The 15574-nt window shown below is 45.3% G+C and overlaps 2 protein-coding genes across 3 annotated transcripts in view; one reads left to right on the top strand and one right to left on the bottom strand.

Annotated features, from left to right (window-relative positions):
* Positions 1–397: 397 nt before the first annotated feature.
* MCFD2 (multiple coagulation factor deficiency 2, ER cargo receptor complex subunit) lies at positions 398–4602 on the bottom strand. Its single transcript, XM_054162439.1, has 4 exons — positions 4493–4602; positions 3570–3718; positions 2684–2843; positions 398–1284 (listed from the first exon to the last, which is right to left on the bottom strand). Exons 2-4 carry the CDS (start codon positions 3707–3709, stop codon positions 1153–1155), a joined length of 432 nt encoding a protein of 143 aa, XP_054018414.1. The 5' UTR covers positions 3710–3718; positions 4493–4602; the 3' UTR covers positions 398–1152.
* A 1168-nt stretch (positions 4603–5770) lies between these two features.
* TTC7A (tetratricopeptide repeat domain 7A) overlaps positions 5771–15574 on the top strand; it is a 235259-nt gene continuing 225455 nt past the window's right edge. Inside the window, exons 1-3 of one of the 2 annotated variants that reach the window (XM_054162437.1) lie at positions 5771–6014; positions 9051–9214; positions 10789–10957. In XM_054162437.1, coding sequence (XP_054018412.1) covers positions 5852–6014; positions 9051–9214; positions 10789–10957 — 496 coding nt within the window. In that variant the 5' untranslated portion in view covers positions 5771–5851. Of the gene's footprint in view, positions 6015–9050; positions 9215–10788; positions 10958–11631; positions 11689–15574 lie in introns of those variants that run through there. The other variant, XM_054162436.1, reaches the window with a different exon arrangement.

Genomic DNA, 15574 nt, shown 5'->3' with positions numbered 1-15574 from the left:
GGATAATGATTTAATGCAGTTATGCTTTTGAGTCAACAAATACCATTAACACAAGAAGACATCACTTTTCTATTATCTTTAAACTGCTGGACTTAAGAACTGAGTCAAGACACTGGAAACATTCCTAGAACCCTGTTATTCTGCAAACACTCAAGTATTTTCAAACTGTTAGCTATGAAATGCTTCCTGAAAGTAACACTGCAATTCAAATGTCAAGGAATATGAACTTAAACCTTAACATGGCAGCATTACTTGTTCACTTATGATTATCCTGCTGGCTAACACTGTGAAAGCCAAATTGAACAGAAGCTTTGATATTAAACTGGTTTACTGTTCATGGGGCCTTCAAAATGAGATAGCAGAAGGTACTCTAGTAAATGCATCTTTAATGCAACATAAAAAGGTAATAAAATTTTTTTCATTTTCTTAAGAAAACACCACAGAAGGTAAGAGACAGGAAAAATAAATCAGTAGATTAAGAGATAAGAAGTAAATCTGCGAAGAACAGGAAGAGACTGAAAAACGCACATACATATTTGTATGTAAAAACTAAGCGTATGCTAAGAAGTACACACATTCAAACCAACTCCATTTCTTCAAAGACAGTGTTAAAGCCCATGTAGTATCATGTGGACCTCAAACAAACCACATTCAGAAGATTTTTCCCCTGTACAACTGCTGTTTCAAGCACCTGTACATATATGCAAATTTCCTTTGAAGTAAGTGGGGAGGTAAGGACATTTATCCTTGAAACACAACTATATGCAGTAATCTTTTCTTGCTTTCCAAGTACTTTTACTGGAAGCTGTAAGCAAACCAATAGTGTATAATCCCATGACAGAAACCCCCTGAAATTTAGGTTGTGTCTAAACTATTGAAGTATTCATACACAGGTACTTAAAGAGTTTGCCAGCTGTACTCCATGTACTTCCATGCTTCAAGAATTAAATATGTAGCTACATTTAGTGAAATGTGGCTCTTGCTCCAAGTTAGCCAGTCTCTTCACACATACAACTTCCACATAAATTCAGGTGGAACTGGTACACCTCTCCTTCTCACTGCACAGTGGTTGATACGAGATGGTAATGAATCACATTAGACTTGTTCACATTTCCCTGTAGTCAGAAGGAGAAACAGGCCCCCTGCAAAACTTTATTCCAGTGATTTTGCAAATTCTGCATAGTCAATATATCCATCATTGTTCTTATCATCATCTCTTAAGACATCATCTATCAGACTAATCAACTCCTCTTCTTTCATTGCCTGGGTATGTTCACCACCTTCCTACAAAAACAAAACCACATTGAACAGTTTAGCAGTGTTTCCCATCTAGTGACACACATGACAGATCACTGATAAGCAATTCTTCAGTAAGCTATTTGTTGCCTAATTTGGCAGTGAGTTTTCTGTTATCCCTTACACCAATATGAACAAATTTCAGGTGCAAGACAGGAAGTCCAAGTTCTTTGGACTTCAAAACAGGTGCAATGTATCCAGCTAATATTCTTATCCAAAATTTCTAAAAGCTGAGTAGTACAGTGTATAAGGATGGATAAAAATCTTACAGATGGATTCTTAAGTTGGATCTTGTGTAGTATAGACACACTATTTTCTACACAATATAGAAACATCTTCCTGTGTGTCAGGACTTGCAAAATGCAGAGCTTGACAGTAACAGAGTAGTGAAAAAACCCAGCACTGTTGCTTAAAGTCAGTAAAATTTTAGCAGCACCCCTTACAAGCAAAGGGGACTATAAAGCAGTGCCTTTACACAAGGAACAGCAAGTCACTATTCTCTTTTTGGCTAGTTATTTTTTGCCACAGATGTACACAGAAGTTATGCTACTCTCAGCTGTAACTTCCAAAAGTCAGCAAAAGTGTTAGTATTGTCTTCTTAATGACTCCGTCTTCCTACTTTGTCCTTCAACATTCCTAAATGGAAAGAGAACCTGTGTTCAGAAAAAGGCACAGCATGACTTGTGATTGATTTTGTGCAAAGGGTCTCTTAGAGTTTGTGTATCCACAGCAGCACAGCCTGGAGCTGAAAACAGTAGCCTTAGAATTTTAAGCAGCATTGTATCAGGTGGGGAGATTCAGGCTGGACATGAGGAGGAAGTTCTTCCCCATGAGAGTGGTGAAGTCCTGGAATGGGTTGTCCAGGGAGGTGGTTGGGGCCCCATCCCTGGAGGTGTTTAAGCCCAGGCTGGATGAGGCTCTGGCCAGCCTGATCTAGTGTGGGGTGTCCCTGCCCATGGCAGGGGGGTGGAACTAGATGATCCTTGTGATCCCTTCCAACCCTGACTGATACTGTGATACTACAATCATATTGCTATTTCTATAAACCCTCATGAGCATTATCCCATTTTAGATGATATCCCTTTCTTTCCATCCCTACCTATCAAAGTATCCTCTCTGTCAAGTAATTTTCACTCTGCAGTCCTCTCTCACAACTAACTTTAAACTCAGTGGAGACTCCCTGAAAACTGCAGTGTGACATGAAAAGCTGTGGTAAAGCTATCACATTCACAAATCAAACCAAAACTATCGGGGGGGAATAATGTCATTTTCAGGCAAAACAGTATCTGCACTGAAGATAACGTAGTAACTGTTCCGTGCTATTGTAAAATGCTTTTAGAGAGTCAGAACTGTTTCCAAACACACACAGGCACAAAATTCCACCTACCTCTTTGTGGACATGTGATATAGCAGTAGCAAGCTCTAACCCATCTAACAAATTATTGCCATCATAATCATGCATTTTGAAGTAATGAAGCTGCAACTCGTGTGGAGACATCTCAGATTCTGGTTTCTCAATAACACCTTCCAAATGTTCCATGATGTGGCTAAGGAAAAACAACAAAAAAAACCCCACAAAACCCCACAAATGACATATCTGTCAGTTAATATTTAATGCTCTGTTTACATAAAAATTAGTCTTTGATTGGGCAGTTAAGTACACAGGAAATACTGTTCCTTTAAAAGCACCCTGAACAAGGAGGATAACTGACAGCTAGTTTTTACCAAGACAAAAGTGATGCAAGGGTTGTTTGTTACAAGTGCTGTAGTGGCCTCTAATACCTTAGATAGCTATTTCTATTTCTTGAGGCCTACTTAGCAGGTTATCAAAACCACTGAAGCAGTGTCCAAAGATCTCTTTCTGGCTGTTTTCCAAAGCACAGGAACTAGAGGAAGATCTTTCCCAGATAAACATTTAAGAATTCTAGGGAGTTTCATTTGCTGTTAAGCACTGTTTTGCCTGTATGAAGAAGCAAATGAGAAAAAAGCCCTCAGTCTACCTGTTCAGAATATGATTTTGTCTAAAGTAAGGATTCCTGTAAGAAATTCTTTATAGTAGTGCAGGGCTAAAGGCTCCAGAAAGACCTTTCTAGGTCTAGTATGCCTGCAAACTTACTGAACAATCATGTCTCATATCTGCCTCCAGCTAATCATACAACATCCTAAGAAAAGAGGGCATCCCCAGGCTTAAGTCCAGCTCACATAACAAGACTTAAGAGATAAGCATATCAATAGGAAGTAAAGTTTACAGTTTTAGAACATGGAACACATACTCTTTATCTTGTACCAAGTTCTTATCAAGACGAATATTTGTATGTTGACTCTCTCCTACGTGTTCTTCAGTTAGGGCAGAGATGAAGAATGCAGCCAGAATGCAAAACAGGAAACATATTCTAAATATCCTTTGGGCCATTATGATCTCCTAGAAGAATGAAAACATTCCCCCACCCCAGAAATAAAAAAATCAAAACAGATGAAAAACACAAACTACTTTCAGCAGATTCACAGAGTGCTTAGAAGTAACACCATTAAGTTGTAAAACAGAAGAATTTGCTTCATTCCAAGAACTTAGCAAGCAAAAAAAAGAGCTCTGATTAAGAATTGCTCTGAAGGTCCCAGTTTCATGGAAGCAAGCAGTAACATTCAGAGAATAACTTTTATTTCATGCAACAAACGTGCACTCTTCAGCCATGCTTGGATTTTCACATAGCTTCTAGGCAACCAGCCGTGCCTGCTTCACGCAGACCTGCCCCACAGCTATGGGAGCAAAGGTCGCTTACAGTACCAAGGGGGCTGCATCCAATTCAGACCGCCCTAAATAGCGGTCTTTAAAACTTTAACAACGCAGCGCTCACTGCACAGGCAAGCGAACTGCTGAAACCCTTCGGCAGGATGAGCAAAGCGTCTGCTAGGTTCGAATTCTGTGTTTTTCTCTCACTTCTAGCAGCACCCACTAAAACAACTCCCGATACGCAGCTAGTTGAGCACGGAGAGGTGCCGGATGCCCGGACAGCTAGCACCGCGTTGGTTGCCCACCTCCCACCCGCGGCTCCTCGGCCGGCAGGGTCACCGAGGAAAGCCTCATCTCGGCGGGAGAGGGCTGGGCCCGCCGCCCCTCCACCCCAGGCAGCAGCACAGCCCGCTCCAGCCCTGGCTGCCAGGGCAGAGCGGCCCCCACCGCCGCCAGCGTACGCACCCTCAGGTGGATGGCTGCCGTCCCTCCGACAAGCTGCGAGCCTGGCGCAGGCGGAGCGACGCCCGGAGCAGGCCTGTCACCATCCCCGGCGTCACCCCCGACCCGGCGCACGCGCCGCGCTCCCGCCCCGCCCCCTCCTCCAGCCCATTGGCTGCGCCGCTCCTCGGGCTACGTCATCGCGTCTCGAGCTACACGTGGAGCTTTCACGGAGGGACAGGTTGGGGGGGCGGGAGTTCTTCCCAGCGCCGGTCTCCTCCTGGTCCGGGCGGCTTCGGCCGGTCTTGCCCCTACCGGGGGCGGAAACCCCTTACTGGTGAGAAGAGTCCCCCTTCCAGAAGACGCACCGTGAAGATCCAAATAGCGATGCCCTGGGAGGAGGGCAAGTGCCTCCAGCGGAGCCGACAGGAAGGAGGACGGTGGGGCATGGAGAGCGGGAAGGGAATCGGGGTGGCCCCGGTTGCTTCTGCCCCGTGCATTTTCGTCGTTGCCTTGAAAAAGCCTTCCACAGAGGACTAGCTGTGCTTTCCCTGCCCCGCTGCTTGTTTCGGAACCACAGTGCTGTTACCTCTGTAGTTCATGAACTGTTTGCTTCCTCATCTCGACAAATGTTGAGGGTCTCGTTATTTTTACACCTGCTTAAATAGTAGTTGCTTTTCTTGTCTCAAATCTCACCTAGCTCCCTTTTCTTCCCAGAACTGGACTAAAACATCTAGACCGTGTATGTTTGGGTTTTGCACACCGAGTGAAGAAACCACATTTAGAACAATTACTCTCTTAAGGTTATAACCCTCAGAGCAAATGCCGGCCTCGGGAAGGAATGTGGCTTTTGGCTCATTATGCAGGTCGGTCATTCTGTGCTCAGGTTGTTACTAAAGTGTGTACGGGGTGTATGGCTGTCGGGAACAGCTGACAGAAGTGGTTTAGGTGGCTTCCGAGGGTCTTGGCAAAGATACAGCACCGCAGCCTATTCCGCCGAGGAAGGAAGCCCAGGGTCTTCAGTAGTAGCGCCACAGCAGAGATGCCAGCGTTCCTCAGGTCCCGCAGGTCCGCCGTGTGTGGTAGGCCGAGGGCAGTCGGGTGGGTGCAGCGCACTCGGAGGGACAGCGGCTCGCCGTGCCAGGGGCACGGATTTGTCACCCAGGCGTCAACAGAAGCGGCAGCAAAGCACCGCTCTCCCCGGCCGCGGGCCTCGGGCAGGGAGTCGCCCCGCCCGCGTACGCCCACCTAGTGGTGGGCGGGGCCGGGGCCAGGGCCGGGGCCGCCCGCGTGGAACCGCGGTCCCGCACACGCTTTGGGCACCTCCCGGGCGCTGCCGCCGGGCACTCCTAGCCGGGCGGACGGGGAGGGCCCGACGCTAAGATGGCTGCCAAAGGCTTACACTCGCACTCGCAGATGAAGCTGGAGGGGGAGATAGAGCGGTGCCGGGCGGAGGGGCACTGGGAGCAACTCCAACACCTAGCCCAGCAGCTGCTGCAGTCAGCACGGCCCCGGCGCAAGGCGGCGGCGGGCGCGCAGGACACGGGTAAGGGGCAGCGGGGGGCGGGCAGGGTGTAGTAGAACGGCGGGGCAGTCTCCTGCGGGAGGGCTAGCTTGTTGCTCCGTGCTGCCGCCCGGGGCTCGACAGCCCCTGACCCTGTGGGCTGACTTTGGCAGCATCTGCGGCTGACCCATCAACCGGGGTTGCAGAGAGGGCTAAGGAGCGCCAGGGTGCCGGTGGAGGAAGCGAGGTGTTCTCCTAGTGTCCCCTCTAAGCGCTTCGGTCCCGTGGCGTAAGGGAGAGGAGGCAGGAGCCCAGAAAACGGCGTTCAGGGAGGTTACCGCGCTTCCTCTTCATGACAGCGCTTCCGAGCTCGTCGGGCTGCGAGGGGAAATGCACTGCTTGGGGCTGTCAGCGGGAGCAAGAGAGAGCAGCGCCTGCTCGCTGGCTTCGGTGCGTTTGGGATGTTGCTGTCATCTCGATAAGCCCCTGAGCGCGGGCGGCGGTTGCTGAACTCGGTGCCTGCCTTTAACTGAGTAAGCTCGGATGGGCCGCGGCCAGGCTACCGACCGAAATCTAATGTGTTTGGGAATGTCTCTTCTCAGCCTCTCATACGTGTGGTGCTTATTCCTTCTTGCCTGCTCCCCACCCTCTTCTGGATGCCCTTGTATTACTTCCCTCCGTTTCTGTAGAGGATTGCTTTATTTAACGGCTCGAGTATCCAAGTATCTTTTTATATGTAAGACAAGTTCCATAAATAGCAAATGTATTCTTTTTTTTTCTTGTTTTAATAAGCTGTGCTTCCTTTTAAATGAAATTACTTGTAAGAAATGAGGCAGCCTAACTCAGAAGTATACATTTCTGTATGTAGTGAACAGCAGTAGGCTGCGAAGAGGACCTGATCTTAGCCCCCACAGTGGTGCAAGAGATTCTGCTGTTGAAAGTCAGAGGAGCTATTTTTATGAAGCAGCCCACTTCTCTAGAGGAGTGTTTCCAGGATGTGGCCTTAAGAGTAGGTTGAAGCTTGCTGAGGTGCAGTAAACTTCACAGTAGTAAACCACAGTGAAAAGAGATGTTAGTAGCTTTGTATATGTTTATATACAAGGCTTTCCAAGTGTGTATGTCATGCAGATTGAACCCTGTGTTGAGAACTGCATGGCCAACCTTTGACCTGTAGTCAGGCAGTACTGTCCCCATGCACAGATCGTCACGCAGAGATCATCATGCAGTTTCAGGGCATTCATAGTTGAAGAGTTCATATTAGTTTGTTCCCTTGTAATTAAGAGGCATAACAACAGTCTAATTGCTGTAAAAACATAATGTGTTAATTTGCTGGTATGTCATCATCACTTGCTAGTTATGAAAATGAGTAATGGCTTTGTTACTGCCACAGAACTTTTCTTCCAGCAAGGGACTAGCTACAATTTTGTTTCTAGAACCATGGTGTGTCTGAATGGGATTTTTCTAATAGTAGTGTTTGTTTTGAGAGATTATCTATATTAATTTCTTAATTGTGTATGGTTTTACAGGATTCCTTTAGTTTGGTTAAGTGATTAGTGACTACCTGAAAGCCCCCCAGTTCTAGAGGGACAGGGATCTGCTGGAGAGAGTGCAGTGGAGGGCTACAAGGATGATTAATGGACTGGAGCACGTTCCCTATGAGGAGAGGCTGGGAGACCTGGGACTTCTTAGTCTGGAGAAGACTGAGAGGAGGTTTAATAAATGTTTATAAATATCTGAGGGCTGGGTGTCAAGAGGGAGGGGACCCTGTGATAGGGCAGGGGGTAATGGATATAAACTACAGCACAGGAGGTTCCACCTCAACATGAAGAGAAACTTTTTCATTGTGAAGGTCACAGAGCACTGGAACAAGCTGCCCAGGGAGGTTGTGGAGTCTCCTCTGGAGGCTTTCAAGACCCATCTGGATGTGTCCCTGTGTGATCTGTGCTAGATTTTATGGTCCTGCTCTGGCAGGGGGGGTTGGACTCAGTGACCTTCAGAGGTCCCTTCCAACTCCTAACATCCTGTGATTCTGTGTCTTCAGTAATGGATGTATAGAATGTGTCTAAATTACCTGTGTTTTGTTTTTTTTCTGTGAACTTTCAGGAAGATCTTTAGAGTTTCTAATGTGATTACTCTTCTGCAGTGAAATTTACAGCTTATCTGTGGCTTCAAGTGTGCATTTCATGCTTGTATATTTGGATGCACTTAAATACTTGCAAAGTTTGGTCTTACACTTTTGAGCGTGAGCTTTGTGGTGAAATTTTTCTATATTAGGAGCAACAGCAGAATTAACTGTGCTGTCAGAATTAAAGGATTCATTAGGGAAAATCTTTAAGTTAAAATGAAATGTTGCTTCTTATTTTCATAGAATCATAGAATCAATAAGGTTGGAAAAGACCTCAGAGATCATCAAGTCCAACCTGTCACCCAGCACTTCATGACTAGTAAACCATGGCACCAAGTGCCACGTCCAGTCCCTTTTTGAACACCTCCAGGGACAGTGACTCTACCAGCTCCCTGGGCAGCACATTCCAATGGCAAACAACTCTCTCTGGGAAGAACTTTCTCCTCACCTCGAGACTGAACTTCCCCTGGCGCAGCTTGAGACTGTGTCCTCTTGTTCTGATGCTGGTTGCCTGGGAGAAGAGACCAACCCCCACCTGGCTACAACCTCCCTTCAGGTAGTTGTAGGCCGCAATAAGGTCTCCCCTGAGCCTCCTCTTCTCCAGGCTAAGCAATCCCAGCTCCCTCAGCCTCTCCTCATAGGGCTTGTGCTTGAGGCACAGCCTCGTTGCCCTTCTCTGGACACATTCAAGTGTCTCAATGTCCTTCTTAAATTGAGTGGCCCAGAACTGGACGCAGGACTCAAGGTGTGGCCTAACCAGTTTTCATAGGAAATTGCCTGCTTGCTATATCTAGACTTTAGTGGAACCTTTTTCTGTCTGCTCGTTCTTCCTTATTCCCTCATTGGAGTTACTCTGTGTGTGTGTGTGTGTGAAATATGTGCTGTTTTGTAATGCTCTTGGTTAGCAGCATGGCACTAAGCAGTGTTTCTTCTTGGTTGTTATGTACTTTCAGAGGACTACAGGAGTATGCTGCTTGCTGAGGCTCTGCTGGAAGAATGTTTGAAGGAAAACTTTGCCAAACTGAAGGACTCCATTCCATTGACAGAGAAGAATGAACCAAAACTGAGTGATGCCAAACAGTATCTGACTAGTATCTTAAGCAGAGGAGAACTGCGAGTAAGTGACCTGTGCCGCAGTTCCTGCTAACTGGGTGCTTTTTTAATATGATGCTTAGTCTGATCCAAGACACTGGTTTTGCCTGTTCCTGTCCCTTATGTGTTCAGTGCTATAGTGTAGATATTACAAATGGGCTGGTCATTCAATACCCCTTTGCAATGTCTTCTGTTGGGAGACTTCTATATGCAAATGAATCATGGGCTACAAGGATATATCTTGTTTGTTGGGTTTTTGGGTTATTATTTGTTTTCATTAGAGCAAAGGAGGGTAAATATTTAGGCATGGTGTACACCTGGTCAGCTCCAGATCAGAGGTAAAATGTGCCACAAGCTGCTATCAGACATTTAAGGCTGTGGTATGAGCCCAAGATTACCAAGGCTTGCGTTACTTTCAGCCTCTGACAGAGATGTTATGTGAATTTACAATTTTATTTTGTTTTGTGATCTGGGTGAATGGTTGGCAGCTGCCTATTGACTCAGCTGCAGAGCTTTAGGAGTGTTTTAAGACTGCCTCGATGGCTGTGCCGTGCTGGTGTCCTTAGGCACACAGTTGCATAACTGGCTTTAAAATGGTGATGAATTACAACCCTGTGTTCTAGGCCTGTATTGCTTTTAGTCTTGAAACTACAGGCTAGTTTCAAGGTGTATGTTACACTTTAATCCTGTTTCTTTCCAGGGTGCAAGCCTGTTGCTGCTTTTCTGGGGCACTTCCTTATTAACTTCTTGAAGGTTGGGGTAGTTTTAGAAGGAGGAGATCAGAAAGGGGAGTCTAACCAGCCATCTTTGTTTTTACAGTTTAGCCCCAGTAACAGCCTGAACCACTGAATTCTTCCAAGTCTTGGGTGTTAAGTCTGGCTGCATGAATTGCCATTTGTATTTCTTTTGTTGCTGTTGATTTGGCTACTCATGCAGCAGGGACCCTGTGCTGACTGCATGTATTAAAACAAAACGAATATGAAGGCTTAGGAAACTTTTCATGCTTTCCAAAGCATTAAAGTGTTCTGACAGGTGTATTTTACTGACTTTGTTTTATATGTATGATATCAATCCTTAAGAAACTAAGCACATCTTAGAAATAGCAGGTGTGTCTGCTCAGTGTTTTTTTCCTGCTGTTGCCTGAAAATCCTTTGATAACTTCAGAAAATATAGGAACTTTCCTGCTCTTTAATTAAATGTACAGGGGAGAGAGGTGCACATGACTAAGTGATGCTTTCTGCCTAGTTTAAGAGCATGGGATTTTCTTGATGTGTGTGTAAGTAGTTTTGACAGTGGTAAGCTTTTAAATGCTATGTGGCTGGTAAATCAATAGAGTAGGTCAGCTGAAACCAAAGAGGCAACTTGTAGGCTGTGTGTTTCCAAACAGTTCCAGAGTGGTTGCCTGACCTTTGTCGCTTGCTGCTTTCATGAGCATAGCCTTAAGATCTCTAGGCACTTGAGTTCTTCCTACCCTGACCTTTGGAGCTAGCAGTGTTGAGAGGAAAACATTATGAATCTGCTTAATTTGTTCTGAAGCACCTCATTCTTGCTGCCTGGTGTTTTATCATGTGAACATTCTTTTTCTCTCCTCCTTTTCAGCCTAAGTATATGATAGAAGCTATGCTGATCCTAGGAAAGCTTCATTATGTGGAGGGATCGTACAGAGATGCCATCAGCATGTATGCAAAAGCAGGAATTGATGACCTCTCAACGAAAGGTGAACCTCTCTACATGCTGCGTATGGTAGCTGAAGCCTTTGCTATTAAAGGTAAAGGACTACAGATGCATATTCAAAGTATGATGTGTTTAGGTTGAAGTCTCCAAGCGATTTGATTGCAGCAGAGTTAAGACAGTGTTGTATGCTTTAGAAACTCCTACTGGGTATGGTCTGTGTAGTTTAAGCTTAAAGGCATTATGGAGTCTTAGTCCATGGCTTTTAAACTTGGCTTGGCTGGAAATCCTGTGCTGCAAGTCAGCAGTACACTTGAGGCTTGTGTGTCTGTTTTGGGGAAATCTAAATCAAGTACTCAGCTGAGTTTGGGGTCTATACTTTCCATTACATCTATTAGTAAATTTTAATGTTTTGTTTGAATTAAGAAAGGATGATATTTCCAAATTTTAATCTCTGGACTAGCAGAATATGTGCTTTCAGAGCAGGTACTATATTTTTGCAATGCATAGCACACAGTATCAGACCTTACATACAAGCAGGAATCTCTCCTCCCCCTTGTAATTCTTTAGGCTGAGAGATCCTAATAACAGCTGCCTCTGTGGGCAGTGAAGTTGCATTTCCTTTTTGAGTGGGGCAAAGGAAGACCCTAGTCAGTTTTTTGGCCTGGGAGGGGAAAAAAGATCAGTAATCTTTTCCTTCATTTGCTTTCAGTTCCTTTGTAAATGTTGCTCAAGTACTGCTACCTATCTACTGCTTTCTACTCTTTTCAGCATGTCCACCAGCTAATTAGGTGAATGAGAGCTCTGATGATCAGATACCTTCAACTGGTATGTAAAAGAGTGAAACCAAATCAACTCAAAATACCGTTTGACTGGCCTGCTAGCATCACTGATAATAACTGGTTGTTTCATGATCTCACATAGTCATTCAGCTGGTTTTGGAAACCTGTGTGTGCTGCTTTGCTTGCTTGGATTTTGTTTTCTGTAGCGCCGTTTGAATATGCTTCATTAACGAGGACTAATTTGCTTGTAATTTGCACTAACGCTTGCATGGCACAGAGGAGTGAGTAACTATGAGTGCATTCACACAGCAGTTTAGTTGTGAGCAACTATTGGTGCACTCCAGCCTGAAGCAGATGCGCTGTCCTCACTGGCACCCGGGTAAGGCCCTCAGTGAGGTGTAATGATAAGGTATGCATGAGCACTGATGGAATAACGCTGTTCCTGTATGCATGAGCACTGATGGAATAACGCTGTTCCTGTAGTGCTGCTTCTGTTGTATTGGCTACCTCAGATACTCTTGAAAATTGTTAGTAGTACAATTTTTGCAGGGATCATATAGGCAACAATCCAGAAAAGCCAAAGTCTTGTCTTTATTTCAGGGCACAACTTGGTTTTCCTGCTGAATTTCTTATTCAGGTTTTCAGTTGGTTTAATTGAATGTCCCTGTTCATGCAGCATTAAACACTGGAACTGTGTGTCACTTCTTAGTATGAAGCTGAAACCACCTTGGCTTTGTACAGCTAGTACTGCTGGGTGGTGTGTATATGCAGAACGGCAGGAGCACTCAGGATTATGCTGCAAAAGGTCATGGAAGAAAGAAAAGTAAAACATACTGACACCTTTTACTATAGGAAACAAAAATGGAGTGAGAAAGATAAGGGATATACTGGAAAGAGCTATGTAGTTGAAATCAGTGGTAGAAATGAAATATGAACCAGCACCACTTTCCTTTTTTCAGAGCACCTTTTGAGCACCGCAGCACTGAAGGTTTGACATCTCTGGGGCCTTCCTCTGGAGATGCAATAGCTTGTAGTAGTTTATACTTTGTTAAGAAGCAGCATGGATTTACACCCTTCTGATTGGACTGCAGAAGTTGAACGGGAAAAGTTTCCTGCTTGCTTTAGTAAAATTCCATCCAAGTAAAGTATCAAACAGTAAAGGTTGAAGTTCTTTACAAGTGATAGGACTTTAGCTGTTGCCAGATTACAAGAGAACTAGCAGAAAGGACAAGACTTGTCTAGTTTCTCAGATGATTGTTTCTGCTTGTTCTGGTTATAAATCCTCATGTGAGGAGACAAGAAATTCTGTGGGCACTGTGAGTGGAGCTCTGACAACAGTTTGATTTTTCACTGTGACTAATCTCAGCGTCTGTGGTTACTTAATAAGTGGTTGGTATGTACTTGCCTCCTTTCTCCTCATCCTCTGTGAAGATAATTCCTCCTTAAACCCTTTGCTCAGTTCGCAGTACTGCAGGTAAGCTCTGATGTAAGCAGTTCTGTCGGTTGCATAAAGCAAAATTGAGTGAGTGGACTAAAACCAAATGGAAAGCAAGTTTACTTGGGGCTTGCTGTGGCTTTTTAGCCTTGTATTGTCCATTTGAAACAAGCAAGCAGAAAAGAGTTCAGAGCAAGGTGTGTAACTTCCAGAGCCCATTGGTTTCCCTCTGTCTGCGCTTGTGGCAGAAAACCTGTAGACATCTCTTCCTGGATAAATCTTTGTGGTAATAGCGTAGGTCACAACCTAATCCTTTCAAACTACAGGATAGCTCTAGCCAGAGCTTCAGCATACCTAAATTTGAAGTTTGTAGAAAGGCTTCCTTGTTGTTGCAATGTTTGTTGCACAGCCGTTTTTGCTGTGCTGTGTAGAGCGTGCTGAGAGTTGTTACCTGAAGGAGACTCTTGCCAGCTTGGTTGATGAAGGCCCAGGCAGAGCAGATGTGACATGTGGGTCCTGTCTTTGTCACGACTTGAAAGGGTCGGGTCTTTCAGTCTTTCACAGTCAGGATCTGTGATGTCAGAGCTGCTGAAAGGTGAGTCAGGTCTATGTGGTGGAACTCCGGGTATCCACTAGATCAACTGTCAGGCCAGGCACTGGAGTTCTGCCACCTGGGGTAGGGTAGCCTGGACATAGGTAGCTATCTAAATCTGTGCAGCAATGGCATGGGACTGCAAATAGTATCTAGCTGGTTTTCTAGTGAGTTAAAGTTTTAACAGCCCCTTCTGCCTCTTTCTCCTTCTCCCCCAGTCCATCCTGCAGTAACATTTGTGTTATTTGCCATTCTCAGCTCTGGGTGGGTTTAGCTCATGCAGCCAGGAGCCTGCATCCAGGGTTCTGGGTTCGGTCCTGTTCATTTGTGATTTTTTGGGGGGGTTTTGTTTGTGTTGTTTGGTTGGGATAAGTCTCACTTAAGCATTGACATCTTTGAGGAGATGGATTCCTTTAAAGAGGGCCTAAATAATCAAAGTGGTTTTCTTACCTGGCCATTACAAAAATTGAGTCCTGGCCACAAGGATGTGTGATGCAATATAACATTAAAAACTGAGTAACTGAGGATAATGAGCAGTGTGCCCAGGTGGCCAAGAAGGCCAATGGCATCCTGGCATGTATCAGGAACAGTATGGCCAGCAGGAGCAGGGATGTCATTGTGCCCCTGTACTCAGCAGTGGTTAGGCCACACCTTGAGTCCTGTGTCCAGTTCTGGGCCCCTCAGTTTAGGAAAGAGGCTGAGGTGCTGGAATGTGTCCACAGAAGGGCAACAAAGCTGGGGAGGGGTTTGGAGCACAGCCCTGTGAGGAGAGGCTGAGGGAGCTGGGGTTGCTTAGCCTGGAGAAGAGGAGGCTCAGGGGAGACCTCATTGCTGTCTACAACTACCTGAAGAGAGGTTGTAACCTGGTGGGGGTTGGTCTCTTCTCCCAGGCAAGCAGCACCAGAACAAGAGGACACAGTCTCAAGCTATGCCAGGGGAGGTTTAGGCTGGATGTTAGGAAGAAGTTCTTCATAGAAAGAGAGATTGGCCATTGCAATGTGCTGCCCAGGAAGGTGGTAGAGTCACCATCACTGGAAGTGTTTAGGAAGAGACTGGCTGGGGCACTTGGTGCCATGGTTTATTTAGTTGATTACATGGTGTTGGGTGATAGGTCTCTTCCAACCTGGTCTGGTCCTGTCCTGTCCTATTCTAGTCTAGTCTAGTCTATTCTATTCTACATTTTATTGGCAGAACTTGGTTTCTCTTTCGCTTGACAAAAGCTGCATCTGATAAATGTTAATCCATATCAGAGAGAGAGAGGCTTTTTTCTATACCTAGTATGTACTTAAAAGTGCTAGTTGTCACAGTTCTGACAGCTAGACAGGGAGCATGCTGTTTGTTCATGTTGGTGTCAGAGTAGCTGTTTGATAGGCAAAAGCCTCAGGCTGTAGAAGGTTGTGTCTTGGTAAAAGATCCTGGTATTAACATGTCTTGTTTTGCGTTTCCAGAATAGAAATTTAGGTTTGAAGTTGCTCTCATGACTTCGAAGCTGTTGCATGTTGGTGAGTTGTGTGCCATGGTGCCACTGCCTTCCATCATGGATGTGAAAGAGTTGTCAAGCCCAGCTTTGGCACTTTCAGTGCGCTTAGGATTTGCTGATGCACTCTGATGTCTTCTCTGCTGTTTGGATAGTTTACTTTTCTGTTTGCATTTTAGAAGTAGTGTGTTTATCACTCTGAATAGAATACAGAATTAACCAGGTTGGAAAAGACCTTTGAGATCACCAAGTCCAACCTATCACCCAACACCATCTAATCACCTAAACCATGGCACCAAGTGCCCCATCCATGTTCTTTTTAAACACCTCCAGGGATGCTGAGTCCACCACCTCCCTGGGCAGCACATGGTTTAGTTGATTAGATAGTCTTGAATGATAGGTTGTACTCGATGATCTCAAAGGTCTCT

This window comes from Dryobates pubescens, chromosome 6 (genome assembly GCF_014839835.1).
Source record: "Dryobates pubescens isolate bDryPub1 chromosome 6, bDryPub1.pri, whole genome shotgun sequence".
NCBI lineage: Eukaryota > Metazoa > Chordata > Aves > Piciformes > Picidae > Dryobates > Dryobates pubescens.
Note: the sequence above shows the minus strand (reverse complement) of the source record. Positions and strands in the feature narration are given on the sequence as shown.

What these genes read in the sequence shown, in the direction of transcription:
- MCFD2 (XM_054162439.1), bottom strand. Translation starts at nt 3,709, where the DNA reads ATGGCCCAAAGGATATTTAGAATATGTTTCCTGTTTTGCATTCTGGCT. An exon ending in AACTTGGTACAAGATAAAGA is followed by an intron (nt 2,844 to 3,569) that starts GTATGTGTTCCA and finishes GTTTTTCCTTAG; the next exon opens with CCACATCATGGAACATTTGG. An exon ending in TATCACATGTCCACAAAGAG is followed by an intron (nt 1,285 to 2,683) that starts GTAGGTGGAATT and finishes TTGTTTTTGTAG; the next exon opens with GAAGGTGGTGAACATACCCA.